The sequence below is a fragment of the Manduca sexta genome, chromosome 18 (assembly GCF_014839805.1).
Source record: "Manduca sexta isolate Smith_Timp_Sample1 chromosome 18, JHU_Msex_v1.0, whole genome shotgun sequence".
Classification (NCBI taxonomy): domain Eukaryota; kingdom Metazoa; phylum Arthropoda; class Insecta; order Lepidoptera; family Sphingidae; genus Manduca; species Manduca sexta.
Genome location: NC_051132.1, coordinates 11,603,379 through 11,623,329, shown reverse-complemented (window position 1 = coordinate 11,623,329; position 19,951 = coordinate 11,603,379). Strand labels below are relative to the sequence as shown.

At 35.6% G+C, this 19,951-nt stretch overlaps 1 protein-coding gene across 1 annotated transcript in view; it reads right to left on the bottom strand.

Annotated features, from left to right (window-relative positions):
* Positions 1-19,951, bottom strand: part of LOC115441648 (serine protease filzig) — a 29,933-nt gene that overhangs the window by 1,722 nt on the left and 8,260 nt on the right. The window contains exons 2-7 of the mRNA XM_030166508.2: positions 3,690-5,830; positions 3,276-3,411; positions 2,803-2,989; positions 2,016-2,200; positions 1,098-1,213; positions 43-162 (exon numbers count right to left, since the gene is read on the bottom strand). Coding sequence (XP_030022368.2) covers positions 43-162; positions 1,098-1,213; positions 2,016-2,200; positions 2,803-2,989; positions 3,276-3,411; positions 3,690-5,830 — 2,885 coding nt within the window. The remainder of the gene's footprint in view (positions 1-42; positions 163-1,097; positions 1,214-2,015; positions 2,201-2,802; positions 2,990-3,275; positions 3,412-3,689; positions 5,831-19,951) is intronic.

The window sequence follows — 19,951 nt, the reverse complement described above, 5'->3', positions numbered from 1 at the left end:
TTGATTTTATAGATACCAATTAAGAGCTGTTTTAACATTTACCTCACAGGAGTCTTTCTCTCCGTTCGCATATCCAGCGCAGAGGAAGGACGGCAGGATGTCCTTCTTATGTCCTGCCGTGAAGAACATCTCTTGACACGCCTCGTTTTCTATAACCGGTACCTATGAACATTGTGACAAAATGAGTTATTACATGCATGAAAAACAAAAATATTTCTCATTCATTCCTTTTTATATTTGTTTATGGATCAATTGAAAATATCAAAATGTCTTCTAATTTGTAATAATTTTATTTTTTAAAGTGACTCCTAGACTATATCTATTTGCCACTGATCATTTTTTACCCTATTATCTGATTTAAATTATTACTTTCAAGCTCGATTTCGTATAACTTCGGTTTGTTCGCATTTGAATCTAATTGGTATAGGCCCTTAAACTTCGAAAATGCAGAGGGGAAGCCCGCAAAATCAAATAGGTTTTTGATAAATCCTTTATTTGAGTTTGGTGTAGCATCATCATACTAAAATATTAATGGTTGACCTTGAATTACGAAGATACAGCAGCGAATTCTTCAAAATGAAATAGGATGAGAATGATTCCGTTTGTATTTGGTTTAATCAGATCTGACGACATTCCATAGCTTATTTCACAATCAAGAATCTTGGCCTGTGTAGTACTAAATATACCAAGTTTAGTAAGTCCTATCGAAAAATGTAATCAACACCAAATATTATTAGAAATAAATACAGATCCTCGACTTATCATTAACCTAACATCAGCTCGCCTTTATAATATTCAAAAATCTTTTTCAACTGCTGGCTACTTCAAACCTTATCTAAGGCATTCAAGAGAACAAAACAGGCCTATAACACGATATTATTACAGTAATAACACTAGAGACGCAGTGTAGGTAGGCCTCCTGCGAGATGGACCAACGACCTGGTGAGGGTCGCCGGAGTCCGATGGATGAGGGCGGACCAGAACCGGCCCTATGACGCTCAATGCAGGAGACCTATGTCCAGCAGTGGACGATTTTCAACTGAAATGATGATGATGAATAATAACGCTTCTGCCTCTCCAGGAATTCCATTACTCACCTGTACTTCTTGTAGGACAGTCGGTACTCCACCACCGTATTTGATTCGTCCCCATCCAGTGACGGTAGCGACGCGGCCAGTGAAGTCCGCCGAGTCCGGCGGCATACAGATAGGCACTGCAAAATAAATAAGGCAAACATTAAAGAGCAAGAAATAAAAAACACAAGATTTGAGAACTTTGATGGGGTTAGATTGATAAATGATGATGATAATCATGATGAAATTAGTGAAACATTTTATAAAGTTAGATTGATATTAATTATAATGAAAATATATTAAATAGCTAGAAATAAGAACAGTGCACTATGAACCGTTCTATTTATTTCTTTAATTATTGTATTTATGAATTTAAATCCAGGCAGCTTATGACAAAGTTAGGACATTGATCGACTTTGAGACTTTAGAAAATAACTCTGGAAGACTCTTATGTAAGCATAAGTCTATAACTATGAAGCATGGATGTCAGTAGTACTACTAGCCCAACCTCTTTTCCATGATAAAGTTGAGCTCATGATCAAATTAAATTCTACGCAACTAGTATGTGTTTTTTCAGTCACATAAAGTACGCTGCCACGGATTAGAGGCGATAATATATGAAACGGTACCATAATAAAGGCTATCAATACGGTACACCCGTTGACTTACTAACAAATGGTCTTCCGATCGCATTTAAAAGTATCCGAGCAGTCATCCGTGAAGCTAAATGCTAGGGAACGTGACATAGGTCCCAGGAGCCGCCACAGGCTCAAACTGGATGCGTGTGTTCAGACTTAAATGTCAATCAGTGTTCAAAATAACTTTTGCGAGCATAATAAAATTCTCCAGCAAAAGGCGTCAATTGTTTTTGCCGAGATAGCTAACTCCGGCAGAAACAATAAACCTATCAAGCGTCTATTTGTTGAGTCAATAACAACTTACCAATATGTGCGTCAAATTTAATAGGGGATTCCAACTCCAACAGCGCTAGATCATTCTCGAAGGTCTTGACGTTGTAGTCTTGGTGGACTATTACGCGGCGCACGTTCCTGGACACAGGGTGCTTCGGCTCCTTGTCGGTCGAAATATCGTTCTCTCCGAACACCACTACTAGGGAGGCCAGGAATCTGGAATGAGGAACATCTAAATTAGATTTATTGATTAATTTTTTTAATCTGCTGTAAATTAGAGAAATAATAAAACCAAGTACATATTTAACTACCTATTTATTGGAAGTCCCATATGCACTTATTTCGTTCACTACGTGGTTCGAACTCTACATACTTAATGTTAAATACACGCGAGTGATTAAATACGAAACAGAAATGCTTGACATTCTCTTAAACTAGTTTATTATGTTTTAATTATTCTGATGAGTATCTTTGATTTCAGACCACTTTTATTTTTCACAATAATAAATGATAAAACGAGAAGCGACTGTTCAAACACCACACAATTCACGACATTTTCATCACTAAATCTTCTAGTGCTTATTGAATAATCTTTATTATCATTATAAAATTAATATATACTAGCTTTTGCTCGTGGCTTCGCCTGTGAAAGAGTTTTCCGGGATAAAGGCGCCACTATATATTTTCCCGAAATAGAAAGTAGTTTATAACCTACTCAGGGTCTTAAACTATCTCTGTATCAAATTTCATAAAAATTGATCACATATAAACAGACAGCTTTTGGGAACTTTGTTTTATAATATTACGTATGGGTTTACCCGGGTTGGCAATGAGCGGCCGTGGTGACATATCTGTTAGTAATCAGCACTCCGCCGCACTTGTTCTTGATGAAGAGGCCAAGCCACGTCGACTCCCTCACCAACACCTGCCAGGGCCACTCGGCAAAGCGAGCATTCTTCCCTCCCACTATACGACTGGATTTTATAAACGGCCGAACTCCGCACACTGGAAACATTAAATGTTTAAATTAGATCTATTTATGTTAACTGTTATTGAGTTCAGTTTGTTTAAATCAATATTACATATTTTATTATATTGAAGGGCTTTTATGGATTGAATGAGCTTACCAGCCAGATACTAAAAATTCATTCACAATTGAGAAGCTGGGTTCTCGCGTAGTGCTTACAGTATACTTTTTTATCTTGCCAACGGATATAAATGCTGTAGATACCAATTGCCAAAAGCCTTTTTTTTATATTGGCAAATACTTAAAACAATGATTTGAACTCACAGTTTTTATCTTCATAATCAATAACTTCGTCATTAAAGTTCTCCGTGGTTATTTCATCAGCTAGGACCGTTGAAGTCGGCGTCGGGGTGGTAGTAGTCGTCCTTTTTGGGGGCTTTGGTTTCTTTGTAGTCGTCACCTGAAACGGGACACAGTAAAGGCCGGAGTACATGTCCTATGTAATAAATCCTGCACAATTTTAGTTTCATTTCATTTGCTGAAATGTACTTGAATTAGCTACTTTAATTTTGGATAATGCTAATCTGATTTCGTGCTACTTAACTTTTCTGCTAACTAAAGAGTACAATACCTTTTGATTTGTATAATATAGTACAAGTGTTAAAATCGTACACGAATAAAAATTTAAAGTTATAGCTTATTCTGAGAAATTAAAAAAATATCATGTTCTCTACTAACTGGCTTTTTTGTTGTTGTAGTAGGAGCTGGGGTGGTTGTTCTTTTAGCTGGAGTAGTCAGCCTGGTTGGTTTCTTCGTCGTCCTTACCGGCGGCTTTCTAGTCGTAGTCGTCAATCTTGTCGGCTTTTTTGTCGTCACAGCTGGTCTTCTAGTCGTTGCCAAAGTCCGTTTTGGCTTTTGCGTGGTCGCAGAATTAACGGTTACATTTTGCTTTTTGTCCAAGATCACAATGTCGTGCAATTCCTGGAAAGTACCTTGGAGACTGCTGACGATTTTGTTGACGAAAATATTCATTTTGTCTTTAAGTTTATCATCTTCATGCCAAGTCGGAGTTGTAAATTCTACGTCATGGAGAAGATCTAATTCGTTGTCGGACAGAGCTATACTTGTATTATACAAAGCTGTATTAGACCCAGTGGCGTTAAGCATAGGATTTCTCACCGGTGGGAAATTAATCAAGTCATCAGGCGAAGTTTGAATCTCCGGCTTTGAAGTCGTCGGGAAGTAATATTCGGGATCAAAGCCAGTCGTAGTAGTTGGAACTGGTCGTGTCGATCCCTTATTAGGGAAAGGTGTCGTTGGTGCCGGTTTTGGTGTAATAATAACGGTAGGGGAAGATGGTCTCTCGTAAGTTTGAGGTGGTGATGGCGGTGGTTTACCCATATAAATATTGTTTGTTGATTCTATGTGGTTGTTAACCGTTATCTGACTAACTGGCTTTTTGAATGGCTCCTGAGATATTTCAACAAACTGGGGTTCCTTGATTTCGTCAGATTCAGGTTTTGATGGTTGCACGTTGCCTAAAACTATCACTGTTGGTGTCACACTGGAGAATGTGTCTTGAGGATCATAGCTTGGTATATTTGGTGACGCGGGCCTTTGCATGGGCTTAGAAGCTGTTACGTAACTAGTTGATGGCGGCTTCTTAGTCGTGGTAGTCGGCTTTGAAGTCGTAGTTGAAGTAACATAGCTAAACGTGGTTATCTTATCACCAAAATCATTGGGGTCTGTGGGATATTTGTTAAACGCTTCTATAGCTTGGCTGGTGGATGAGGGACTAGACGAATAGAATGGTTTGAAAGTTACTTTATCTTCCTCTAGTATGCTATTTGCTGTTGTAAAGTGAGGCTTTTTAGTACTGTAAGGTTTTAAACTTGAATAACCTACAGTAGAAGAGTACACTGGACTGCTAGAGTATGAAGAAGGTTTCAAGGTAACGTAATGCCCTGTAGACATATAGTGCGTGCTGAGTGATACAGGTGATGATGTCGAATCTGGATACGGTGATGACTTTGTCTCTAAAACTTCAAATGTTGCGGGAGAAGTCACATCTTTTATATTTGGTGACGTTTCGACGATGGGTGGTAAATCTGGCTTTTGAGTGTCTTTAGTAATTGTTGAAACCATGACGTAATTTTCCGTCGACGTCTTAATTGGTTTAGGTTTGAATACAGGTTTCATTGGACGATGTGTTGAGCCTACTTTAGGTGGGGGAGATGAACTTGTCAATGGCGCAACTGTCGGCTTTGTTTGCATAGACGATATTTGTACACTGAAATCTGAAGGTCTAGCAACATCATCAACAATAGTTCCATTTGCATGGATCAGTATAGTATCTGCTCCAGCATGATTTATAGTACTGTGTGTATAGTCAGGTTTGGGTTTGATATAAGCGTAATTACTATCACTAGGTGGGCTGTTTAATAACGTATTAGTTATCTGACTGAAGCCTTCAGATATAATCTCAGAAGATACACTTCCAGACGTATATTCAGCTGGTTTTGCTGTTGTAGTTTTATCTGATGGTTTATAGCCTGGAGTGACTACTGGCTTGAAGCTGTTATGCCAGGCATTTAGCTGCTCTGCATCATAATCGTCAGTGGGTTCTGCATCAGGATAATCCAAGTAGCTGGTCATTACGATACCAGGACCTTTAGGTATATGAGATTGGCTATCGGATTTGAGTTGGCAGCACGCTCCGAAGAGGAATCCGTCCATGCAGGATCCCACGACTTCGCCTCCTCTTTGGACGCATTCATGGTTGAACATGCAGATTGTATTCCCTCTGTTGAATTTAGCAGCTCGACTCGCTTTGCAGTAGGATGGCGTTATTCTGTAACCTCCGAAGAGTTTTCTTGAATCTGCAAAGAAAAATGTAGTTTATGAGTATTTCTTCATAAATTTCTGCGAAAACAAGATTTGTTTGTTAAATATAGAAGTTTATTTTATCTTCGAGCATACAAATTTGTTTGAAATAATTGCTTATATTTATCAATGTTTTTTTTAATAATAATAAAACCTAGAAATGATTCAGTTAATATCGAACTTCATCTCATCCAAATCATGAAAGATAAGTTTACGTTCAATTTCTACTAAATTATCTATTACGAAGCACCGCAAAAATTACCATTTGGCGTCATTAAAAATAATAATCTCGTTTACAACTCGCTCGTAAAAGCAAACATGCTTACTGTCTATATAGTCCAGTTTCACTAAAGTTTCTCTTCAATTTTCAACCTAATTGACATCCTGATATCTGGACAGTTTATCATTAATTCTATTTAAAATAAGTTAACAGATCTTTATTATATGTTGAAGGGTTCGATTAATAAGCTTTATCCTGCGCGAGAGATTGCGATGGTGTTCAAATATAATAATGAAGGAAGACATAACGATAAATGGACGTTGTTATGCATGAAAACAAAAAATATATATTTCACTACTTTTTTAGATTTATATATTTTCGTTCAACTGTTTAGTGAGTGCTTCGGTGGCGTAGTTGTACTGCATGCGCGGTACGTTAGCGATCTGCGGTTTTGGGTTCGAATCCCAGTTCGGGCAAAGTGATATTTGGATTTTTCTGCTCAGTATTAGCCCGGAGTCCAGAATTTGTGCCCGATATGGCGATAAGCTCGCCACCTATCACATCATGGGACGGAACATACTTGGCGAAAAGTGGTTGCCCTGGTTGCGCCTCTGCATACCTCTTCGGGTATTAATGTGTGATGTGTTTAGTATATAAACGACTGTCATTTTGAAACAAAATTTAAATGACAATACTTGTAGCTATATTAAAATGATATATATGTGGTAATTGTAATGATTAACTTTGACGAGTTTGCGATCATCAAAACAACATCTAAATACAGATAGCAGTGCTTAAAATACCATCAGCAAAGACTAACAAAACAATTGTCCAGATAATTTCACGAAACGACTTTCTCACGCGAGTGCCACCCACAATAAAAACTCATTCATGTACGGTGAAAATTCACACTGTGATGTTAATATTTACCTTGTCTAACTCGGCCAGCGTACCGCCGAGTCATCTGGTCAGATTGTTGCGTGGAAAGTAACGTTTCTAATTCGGAAAACTACTGCTACTTTTCCAGCGATTATTTTGAAATTAAATTTTCACGTCACAAACACTGGTTTTCATTTTCATTATGCAGTAAATGGTTTTACTAATACCGATATGGTGCAGTGAGAGTTATACAGATTCGCTTTGTATCTACAATTTGTAATACAAAGCGAATGTGATATCTTAGATTTCTAAGTAATTAGATTTTCACTGTAATTTATTTTTATATTACTCTTGAATAGGTAAAATGAATACTAATTGATATACTAGATGATCTCTATAAAATTTCACCTTAGAAATTACATGATCGGTATTAGAACAATCATTATGAAAGCATAAAACGGTAATGAAAAATTTAACACTTTAAATTATGATAATGACTGTAATAATATGAATAATGGTTTAAATTATATTACAAACGAACGAAACTGTTATTAAGTAAACATCATCGCTAATAAACATCACAACACTGTAATAAGGTAAGAACAGACTCTTTCCTTCAAAATCAAAATCAAAAAGTTTGTAACGGCCAAATAGCTTCAAATGCCTGAAGTTTTTAAGTGTTTATAATTTAGTTGTAATTTTAACTAATCTATCAATGTAAATTAGACCGAGATAGAACAAGAACTTGCTATGGGACATCAACTTGCGACAAAAATGTGTCAAAAAACGTCGAAAATCGTGACGCGACGAAGTTAGCGCGTATAAATATGTTACGCAAAAGGCTCGGGTAACGGTACGCCCTCCATATCCTCGCGAATTTGGATTGTAAAACCACAATTTACACATAAGCGGAGCGATAGACTGAGCGGAGAGCATAATAATCAGATCATTAGCTATTTGATATTACATGTTCAAGGTGGGATAGGCTTCTAAATTCAAAATTAATATTAGAAAAGAATATTGGTAGATTTTCGTAGTAACAATGAAATTGTTTTATTATTATAATTTTTTTATTAATCTATAATAGAGTTATCTAACCTTAACGAAGTTATATATAACAACAAGCTTTGCTCGGGGCTTCGTCCGAATGAAAGAGTTTGTGCGCATTAAAACGTTCAGACAGACAGGGCGCAGGACTTTCTTTTATAATATGTAAGGATATTTAGTCAATACTTACGGACCATGTTTATATAATACTTTAGTATATAATCATGATACCGCTTTTGCCTTTAGAAAAGGAACAATTTATTGTTTTATGTTTTGTCAGTAGATTCTGCACTTCATCTTTTATCTTTTTTTTAAATAAGCATTCCAGTACTCCGGTCGTGCAGAATATAGTTGCATTATGTTTTAGGAATTACGGTAGCATAATGCTTTTTAAATAGTCTTGTGGATTGTCAGTATTGTTCTAATAATTATATTATGATTTTTTACCATCTTTCTACTACTTCACCTTTTCATATCTGCGTATAATTAAATCCGCTCCCGCTTCCGCGCAATACAAAGGGTCGACCTTAATTTTGATTCATTAAAGCGACCTCATTGTTAGTGTTACTATGCGCGTGGGTATTACTTAATATGTCCATGATAATTAATCTAACTGACCAAAAGTAGTGTGATATTTGGTCTTCCCAGAGAACAACCAGATTTTGCAGATAAATATACTTTTTAATAGTATAGAATGGCCACTACATTCGATTTTTAAATCTGAAAATAAATAAGTTCGAAATCTTCAGACTGATTAACTTTAATACTTAATTTATTTTAATATCTTATACCAATCAAATTACTTATGTAATGTGAATGCAGCGATAATATTATTCTATTCTACAATACATTTGGAGGTATCAATCAAGATTATTTTTAGTCTGTATACGTTTATTCAACACAGCAAGTAAAAGTAATTCCACACATAACAGTTATCTTGGCTAGGAAACATCTTTCTCAACAAAAATGCTTATTACCCAAAAGTATTTTAAACGACACCGAGAGTAATACTACCAACTTAAACGACAATGAAAGTTAAAAGTCGTTTACTAGACAATAAAAAAAAACATAGCAATACCAATATAAAAGATCATCAAATTTCACACAACGCTCTTGACCGACTTTTTTCACTTTTAATGTATTAACCCGAAAACGCGGTCTAATTTCGCGAAATTCTATCACGACCAAGCCGGAAGACTAACAAATTGAGCAGGATGGACAATGTGTGCCGGACGGCACGTCGGACGAATACAAATCGTATCAAATGAACTTGCTTTGCTTTCCAAAACCGAATGTTTCAAACTGAATCTGTGTTAGAGGGTTAGTAAATAACCAGTGACGGGAGAGGAATTTTTATACAGAAAAACAGGGTGAACAGGACCTTAGTTCAACTGCATAGATTTTATACTCGACTGTATAGAGATATTTGGAGAAGATCTTATCTTGTTTATCTCTACACCACCTTAAGGTCGGCTGGTAGAAAATGCCATTGGCATTAAGTCCACCTATATACTTCTCTGTATATTATGAAGTGTAAATAAATAAAACAATGATGATAAATAAGACGTCCTTTATAAGTAATACTACTATCGATAACCAATGAGGATTCTATCCAGAGCTTTGAATTGGTCATCCTACTCTATTCATGATCCGTAATGAGTCGCATAATGCCTAGTAATTACTGGTTGCATATCCTCTAGATATGCTTTTACGGTGCTGCTCTGTAACGAAATTTAACATAGCGATCTTAGTTGAACTATGCAATGTTGATAGGCTCCATAAATTTACAAAGCGATAACACCTGCCTAATCTTTTCCATACGAAAAAAGGACCTACCTTCTGCAATAATTAATACAAAAGAATTCAACTCTCTAATGTTTACGTTATCATAATATATGATTTTTGATGTCCTACCAAGTTGCATAATAAATGCATGAATCAACCGGAACGGCAGTCATTTTCTCTTATTTGTAATGTTTTTTTGACATATATGAGTCAGAGAGAAATTCGTGCACGACTTTCTTTGGCGATTTCTTTATGAATTAGGCAATATTGTATTATTAATTTTTAAAGGCTATAAAATAATTGATTTAAATGATCAGTTTTCTCTTTAAAACATGTCAATTTGTTGAACAGAATTCTATATTTAATATTATCTAAATCACAAAATATACATAGAAATGGTTCTTGTGATTTCTAACTAAAGGATTTTTCTTACGGTTGTATTATTCGCACATTATAAAAACAAAGACGCATTTTACAATCTTTGCGTCTGAGCGATTACCCGAAATGGCGGGACTGATTTTGCAATGTTGTTATTAAACTTTTCTTAGAGTTATGTGCGTTACATTGCATTCCGTAATGATTCGTTTACCACTGTGAGACTCAAGAAAAACTATGATTTAGAATAAATGTTTTAATTTTTTTCTATTTAGATATATATATGAAGCTAATGCAGATAGTTTTAATAGTTATTTTTCTACATAGATATTTATAAAGAGGTAATGCCGACACGCTAAACTCACAAACATACAAACTCATTTTACAGCCTTTGTTTTTTTATGGGTATATTTGATTTATAAGGCACTCTGCCCGCGACTTCGTATGCGGGGATAACCTTTCCCTATATGTAATTTTAATGAAACAAAGTCTATATACTGCTCCGAATTATACACTTTCCAAATATAAAAACTACATAAAAATCCGTCCAGTAATTTCGGAGATGCGCTAACTAAAAAACAGAAAGACAAAACAGAATTCCAAGCGCTGATTTGTGTTCTACTACTTCTTCTTCTATTCTTTTTTACTTTTCTTTGATGTTCAGACACAATTTGTGCTATTTATTATATGTGTAGGCAAGACATTTAAGGTATCAACTTTAAGAGCCAATTTTACATCGGGCAAACATATCAGACGAATGACTTCTCAATACCTGTGAAATCGTCAAGGTATCAAATATATACAATTAGAAATGAGCCCTAAATTGAATATAATATTTAATTATCGACTACACGAGTGGTAATCGCGCGCACAGTGCTCGCGGAAACGGTGCCACTTGTCAAATAGAGCGTTGTAGAAACGCATACTTGCATACTCTTGAATCGGATACTCTGAATCTCATGGTGTCCGATGGAGGATTCAATGGTATGTTCTAAATTTACATTACATGGCAGCCAATAGCTACTGGTCATAATAAAACTTAACATCTCATGTCTCAGTATGGTGAGCGCGATGGAATACCAAACAATACTTTGTAATTTAAGGTTGGGTGGTGTTACTACTGTTTATGGGCGGTCGTATCGCTTACCATCAGGCGAATGGTAAGCTCATCTCGTCATTCAAAGCAATAAAATAAACACCAGCACGATTGTCCTTAGAGTACAAGACGATCAGTTGTGGTTGCCCCCAATATTCAAATAAACTGTGGCTTACAAAAGATTGATATTCTACGAAAAAAAATTGGATGTCTCCAATGTAGACTTTGTCTTTATTTTTCTCTATATATTATGCAACATTAATGCCCTCTCAGATTTCTAATGAGTAATACACAGCAGGTAAAAGCCAGGTCAATATTTAAATCATATCTACAACTGAGAGAAGTATTTTAAAATATAATATCAGTACAACACAGTTCGTTGTGTGTGTAATTTTATTCATTGTGAGCTGCGCCGTGATTAGTGATGAGATAGAGTATTTAATTTTCTTTTTCAATATTGTTACATTTCATTAAGTTCAGTGAATTATAAATAATTAATTAACGTAAAAATTCCAATTTAGGTATACTACAATAAAAAATATGACGATAAATTATTTACATAATAAAAGTCATACTTAACATATAGAAACATTCTAATCCTACATACACTATATGTATCACAGGGGCCTTATTCTCTATCTCGCACGTTATTTTGACAGTGCGTAACAAGCACTTAACACAACGCATCATGTTTAGGACTATAGAAATTTGGCTTACAGAATACCATTCCACGCACATTTCTCGAAGATAACATGACACGGCCGCGTTACTATTTTACACTATCATATAGAATAAGGGCCCTGGTAGGTATAAACAACTGGCAGAAGTTTTTAGTACATAACACTGAAAGAAACGTTACTGAATGAAACATTCTTCCTAGTGAGAAAAAAATGCCTGCAGAGTATAGTTCCAGAACCACTGTTCTCTCACTATGTCAATGGTGATAAAAATCGCGGACATTCAAACATACATATATACGGGTCGAATACCAGTAGCGAAGTATCCATACAACGGGTTGTCGAAGAATCGGGATTCTTACCGGCTTCCCTTCTAGGTTTATATCCGATGGTCTTTTGTTTTGTGTTAAATTGGAAGCGATGTGATAACTACGGCTAAATACTAGTTACCTCGGCTTACCTCTTGAAAAATTTCACCCTTCGCCACTGTCGAATACAGAACCTCCTTTTTCGAAGTTAATTGAAAACTGATGGAATCCTGTAAAGCGATCTATGCGTAAGCGCAAGCTTAAGTCTTTACAAATATTGAAAACAAAATAACTGCGCCTGCGCATCCTATACAATGTTAAAGCTTCCATAGTCACGCTTATTAGATAATTACCCTAAAACAAAACCAGTTCAATTCTCATGAAAATTGTGATCAATTGTTAGTAACTCGGTTACACTTTCACGTAATTTTCTGAAATTAGACCTTTCCAGTTCGCGGAGTCGTCAAATTAATTAACCTTGAATTAACTTTTTAATCTTCTGTTTCGCTGCAGATTGCGTGATAGTCTAGTTTCTAATTAATTACACCTTAGGTGTAATTAAAGTATGAATTTAGATTTCAATTCCCAGGTCAGGCGTTCTTTGTGTAATTTAATCAAATATGATTTACCTAAAGTCTAAATCTAAAGAGCTCATCATCATCACCCCGTTACAGTCCACTGCTGGATATAGGCATCTCCAAAGGTACGTCATAGAGCCCGGTCTACTACTTTATGCATCCAGTTTTTGCCGGCCCTCTTGTGTAAGTCGTCCAGCCATCTGGCCAGAGGGCGTCCCACGCTACATTTGCCAAGACGCGGTCTCCACTCCAGAACACTATTACTCTAGCGGTTATCTGTTCTACGACATATGAGGTCAGCCCATTGCCACTCCAAACTACTAATTTTCAAAACTATGTTTGCTACTTGGTTCTCTGATGGATCACTAAGTTCCGAATTTCGTCCTACAGAGAGGCTCCGAGCATAGCTCTTGCCATTGCTCGTTAAGCGACTTTAAGCTTATGGATTAGCCCCGTAGTGTCGACGTCTTGGCTCCGTACGTCATTACGGGGAGGATGCACTGGTTGAACACTTTCGTCTTTAGATCAGTAGAGTTGGCTTTATGTAATTGACACTCCAAATGGTGGGATAAAGTGTGTATCTACCTCACCTATTATTTTTACCCAGCATAAAACAAATGTGTATTCAAAGCAATAAATTTCTCTACGCACAAACAGCGACTATTTTTGCAAATAGATAATTGTGGGATTCAACTTTTTTATCCCATAAACTAAGTTCCCACCCTTTTAACCGATATTCCTCGTAATATATGGATATTCTATCAATTTCTCACGCACGGGAAATGCTTACATTGTATGCCAATCGTATCGCTTTATAGCATTTTCCACTTTCATGCACAATCTCTTTTCTTAAAGTGACTGATGATTTCCGAAGTCAGGTGCAGAGTGCAATACAGCTTACTAATAAAAAAAAACCGCCATAGTAAGTGTGTCGAGTTCCAGGATCAGCCTGTGTATAATTTTGTCGACTGCCGAGGCGTAATCATCTCTCGCCAGTCGACATTCTATTGGACCCCACTCCACTTACTATCAGGTGCAGGTGTCATGCCCATATAAAAAAAAATATTAACGAAGAAAAAATTAAAGACTTTAATTAAAGGAGCTAGCACGGCGCAACATCTACTCCATTATTTTCTACTTCGAGTAATCAAAGTGCGCTCCCAACCAACCAAGCTACGAAGCAAATTGCAAAAGAAAAAACCTCACATAATAATTCACCTCGCTACAAAATTTATTAAATGCGTTATTGACGTGTGACTAAACGCCATAATACCATTCACACGAAATGTTAGAATGATGCAACGCAAATCTAAAAGAGATACGATTACACGCCGCCGCGGGCCGCATAATTTCACCACTACTTTCACTGTACGAGACGAAAAGTGAGTAAAATTCGCTTTAAATACGCTCTATATCATTTATGTGTCACTTGACATAATACATTTTCTGGGATTGCGGTGCGGCGCGGAACAGAGCGGTGTCGTGCGTACAATCTTGGAATAGATAATATTAATACGGTAAAATGGTGGAGTTATGCGGAATGTTACGGGTTATGAGTGATCAGCGGGGTTATGCGATAATATTAGATTCTAGTGCGAAATTGTGCTATTTAAATGTTGTTGAATAGAGGTACTGTATAAACTGCGTAAGAACGGCATTTAATAATCTAAATTGTTTAAAATATTTATAATTATTTATTTTAACATGTGTTATAAAATTCGTGAATGAAGTTGCAAAATCTCAATTTTTTTGTAAAATTTTATTGTATCTATTTGACATTAAATTAAAGCTTCCTAGTATACCTGAAGTACAATAAAAATCCGATTTTTATCTACATGTTCAAGCATTATATACTTGCATTCAAAGAGTCCTGACATTATAACTAGCCAGATATATTGTAGCCAGTGTAACATCAGTAAATGTCTCAGGATGGCGAGCGCAGTGGAACGCAAAGCAATACTTTGTATTCAAGGTTTTGGGTGGAGTTTCTACCGTTTAAAGGCGGTCATATCACTTATCATCAGGCTAACGGCAAGCTCGTCTCGTCATTCGAATCAATAAAAAAAAAACTGTTCAAAGTCTTTGCTTACATGACAGTATTATTTAATAACTTTATGCATTTTAGATTATTTTAGACTCGCTAAGTAAGTATTCGGTAACAGTTGAAGTTTCCAGTTCCCAGGCAAATGTTAAATACATCAATGCGAACGCCATCACGGCGCTTCCTTCACCGTAACCTCATAAATAACTAATTAGATAAATAAATCATTCAATTCGTATCCTGTCTTGATGAATCACGCCATTGAGCACCAATTGATGTTTTCATTTAACCTTGTTTCCAGGCAATTACTAATAATAAATATATTTTTTCTTGTATACTATACTTTGTGTTTAATAATTTATATAGGATAAGTACCTAATATTATATAAAAAATCCTGCGGTAAAGAACTATCCTAGTGCAGTGATTTTTACAATTGGTAACCATCTTGTAGATATGTTATAATAATAAAATAAATATATAAAGAAATGGTTAATTCGCTGTTAAAATTTTGTATTTTTCTATTTCCTATAAAACTGCCCTTATTCCACTCCAATGTTATAACTTTATTCTGAATTAGGTAACATTCTAAACTGCTCTTAATTTTTAAACAGTTATATAAATATTTGGGAGGTTGATGGATATTGACTAGGTACACCTGGTTAAATTAATTTTATCCCTGGAAAATATGCAATAATAAGTTTTATTCCAAGAAAGAACTTTCACATAGGCACAGCTGCGGGTACACTATAGTTTTGTTTAAATACAACTCGATTTCTCTCTTTAATCTTTAGCATAATACCTGTCCAAAATCGAGTATCACTTCGCGGGAACTTGATAAAGGCATAAAAGCTCTGCCCTTTAAAAGAGAAATTTAAGCATACAATATGACGCAGTTCCATTGCTTGTACAATACTAAATTACAAGACAGCACCGAATACTATGCAAGTAAGGTACAACGAACAATCAGATGCTATCGAAGCCAATAAGTAGAAAGTGGGCGCGCCGGTCAATGAAAGTGAAAACTGTTAGAATAGAAAATACGTATACATTTTATATTTGAACAAGTGTTATCGTTGAAAGTTTTAATTGCAGTTCATTGAACGTTTATGATTAATGGATCACTGGGTATGTTACACTTCTGCCTACCCTTGAACAGGGAAAATAGGGAAAAGTCACCAGATAAATTGAGTAGCAATATGAGTCTGGCTAGGTAACACCACAATGTCTACTCCGCCTTCAAATACCACATGGCATTGCACTGTTTGTACCCAGATGTTAAGACCCTTTCCCAAGCAAACGGCCTTGAGCCTTCGCTTCATACATTTTCGGCGCACGAGTTTCGGCGGGAATATGGAAAGATATACAATAAAAATTATTTCTTTGAAAAATCATTAAATTTAAAATAATAAAACATTCCTTATAATATTGTCTATTTAATAGTTGTACTGACTTATATCGAATTCTACCAACTACTTTTAAACAACATCTCTGGATTATTATTTGTTGCAGCTGGATATTTCTATATATAAAAAATGTTTAGAGTAATTTAGACATAGTTTTTGTATGAAATATAAATAGGCCTTGACGTGTTTACTTGAACGGTAAAGTATTACATTTAGATTAATTAATTTATTTTTGGATAATTTGTAGGTTGTTACATTACACATAACTGGGTCCAATTGAAAGATCAAATTATATTGTTACTGTTAACGAGCAGTAATGTCGCTTAGGCGAGCAGCTCGCACGTTTCGTATTTATAATATCAGCCCTGTACTATATACTGTTCCACTGCTGGACACGGGCTTCCTCTACTACTAAGAGGGATTAGGCATTAGACCACCACGCTCGCCTATTGCGGGTTGGTAGACTTCATACACCCTCAAAGTTCCTATAGTTCGTATCGTCAACGTCATTTCTATAGTGTATCGTTTAGTATCATTTCGTTTCGTATTTAATTTATATAAAAAATAAACGTATTAGTTTCTCATTAACATGGAAAAAAGTTTAATAGGGCCAACAAGGTTTGTAGGTTGTGTAAATTTGTGTTAAAATCCAGTTATTTCCGGATACAACCGGATTCCGTATAAACAAGTTTTGGGCCGGCTTCGAATGCAGTTAGGAAAGTAAATGCATCGTCATTTTGTACCAAAAATTTACTAGCTTTGGGTCAAACTGGACTAGTGGCGACTATTATTAACTAGTTGTTCTTTATGGATCAACTAACAGAACAATAGCAACTTGCAAGTTGTAGACATACTCTCAAATGGAGTATCGCTTGACGAGAAATAATTTATCTTTTGCTAGTCCACGCAATTTTTGTAGACTTTATAGGGGGAATTTTGACTTTGAGTTACTAAATTAAGCCACACACTTATCTATTTGGTAATAATACTTTACTAAAATACTATTTTTCGGATTTATCGCGGATTACATTATGATTTTCTTCCAACGTTTCGAAGACTTGGCAGCGTTCATGATCACAAGGTAATTTTCAAACAAAAAGTGATTTTGATATTAAATGCTAATGCTGCTACTCTATGAGAATTCGTTGGAACAGCAACATGACGGTTCCGATCAGAAATACACCTACGCACATATTATATTTGCAGTAAACAACAAAGTGGTCAATAAATCAAAAAGCTAAAACCGGGATTTTTAAAGAAAACATTCTTTGCGCATGGATGGTTTTGGCACGAACTGAAGTTTATGATTTGATTTAGTAACGCAAAGTCAAATAACCCTCCATGTTATTCGAAACTTTTATTAAGGATTTTTAGTATAATCTTCTTATGACCCTTTTTTATCAGTCATGCTTTAATTAAAAATGAACACACGTAAGGGAAAAAAGGCCTAAGAATGGACTCAAACTCGCGGCCTTGGCCTAGACAATCAGTTTCACTCACTGCTAGGTTATATAAACATATTTTCTACATAATAAATGTTACTAAAATATAATACATATTATCTACTGCTTTTATTACGACTAAAAATAAATTTAATGCTGCATAACATTTCAGCTTTCATCGTGATTACATAAGTGAGAATTTAAATTTTTCGCTATACATAATTATTATGCATCTTAAACATGTAATAAAACACATTTGTACTTAGTAATCTTGGTAATAATATAATATAATACGAATATCAGCCCTATATTATTTACTGCCCCACTGCTGGGCACGGGCCTCCTCAACTACTAAGACGGATTAGGTCTTTGTCTACCACGCTGGCCTTGTGCGGATTAGTAGATTTCACATACCCTCAAAATTCTTATAGAGAACTTCTCAAGCATGCAGGTTTCTTCACATGCTTCACATTGATTTATTAAATATAATCTCACAATGTCCAGTATTTACATTGTCTAGATTTTCCATCAAACTGAAATGTGTTACACGTTAAACAGTGCTTACACGTTACTTAGCGACAAAAATTGACAATGCAGTAGTCACTTTGTGACAATTTACCGCTTTTTCAATAAAGGATCCCAATCGCTTTTTCGATCCATCGTAGAAATGGACCAATCAGAACAAAGTATTATTTGACAAGCTTACAAAAAATTTACATGGTTTAATCTCGGGATCGGGTCAAAAATTCAAATTCAAATCAGTTATTGAAAACATCCATTAGACGTAGATGCCACGTTACCTATGGCGAGGGTCAATATAACCCGATTCTTGTCAATTTCCCTTTATAATCAATTATAATCATTAGAACGATTGGCAACCACATTCATGCATATTAGTACCTTTATGTTGTGTCGAGTTCCCTTTTGGAAAATTTCATCTTTCGCCACTGCAGGCCACTGTTGACTAAAAAGATAAAACTACTATATTAACTGAGTTTGAGTGTTTCACAAAACCCGAATTTAAATACCTTTAAGAAACGGAACAATTTTTATACCCAATAACGTTCAATTTCGTACCTTCAGTTGCAGTCATCACGATAAGTATTTCGCGAACTTTCTAAATGGTAAAAGGAAAACAATTTTTACATCGAAAGTGATCCGATTTATTTTTCGATTTCCTGATTTCTAGTGATTTAAATTTATCATAACCTAACTTCCTGTAAGGACTTGTTGCAAAAGTTTCGAGTAAATTTTATTTGGCAGATCGTATTAAACAACTAATGTAGATAGTGCTCATTTTATTACCATTTATTTCTGAGCATATATTGGAGTGACTTTCATATTTGCTTATATATGTATTTATGTGACGAGTTGCATTTACTCCGAAGTTGTGATATGCCCTATGTATACTTTATGTCTCTCCCGTAATGGTCCAATTCCGACCGGGCCCGAAATGCCAACAAAACTACTTACGCGGACAAATTTACAACATAAATCTTTGCTTTATAGAAAGTATACTAAGGGCCCGTTTTACAGTGTTCAAGTAAATGTTATCCGATAGTTAACGCATAAGAGAAATATTGTTTAATTCACTCTTTCGTTTACCAATTATTTCAGAGCTTACATGTTTGATTGACTTATACTATACACACACTCACGCCTTTTATCCCCGAAGGGGTAGGCAGGGCGCACTTTCCGCCGTGGGTATTCCGTCCCATGATGTGACAAGGGGCGAACCTACCGCCATATCGGGTAGAAAAACCCAATATCACTTTCACTATCGGGGTATCGAACCCCAGGCTCCAGCACTGGAGTCGTATTACAATACAACTAAGTCACTGACCAGCTTTATATTATATTCGACGATTAGACAAACATCGTAAAACAAACCCAAAATGACGAGAGAAAGTACTCGCCCGATAAAAAACAAGACGACTACCTATAAACGGTGAAATATAACTTTTTTTTATGCATAAAACTGAGTGCATCCATCAATCATGCATCGAGTCACCAAATATCAACAAGGCATAACGGAGCCTTGTGTTGGTGACAGCTCATTAGGCTCGCTTCTGACTCACGAGATGCGACGATAACAGTGGCATTTAAGTTGTATCACTGCATGAGAATTTACTGTGTTGTGTGGTATTGTTTTACAATATTTGAAGGTATGATGTATATATTAGTTTTCAATTAAATTTATTCAATTATTAATAATGTTCATTTTATTTATTAAGAGTAGTAGGGATTCATGAACTTTTTAAAAAT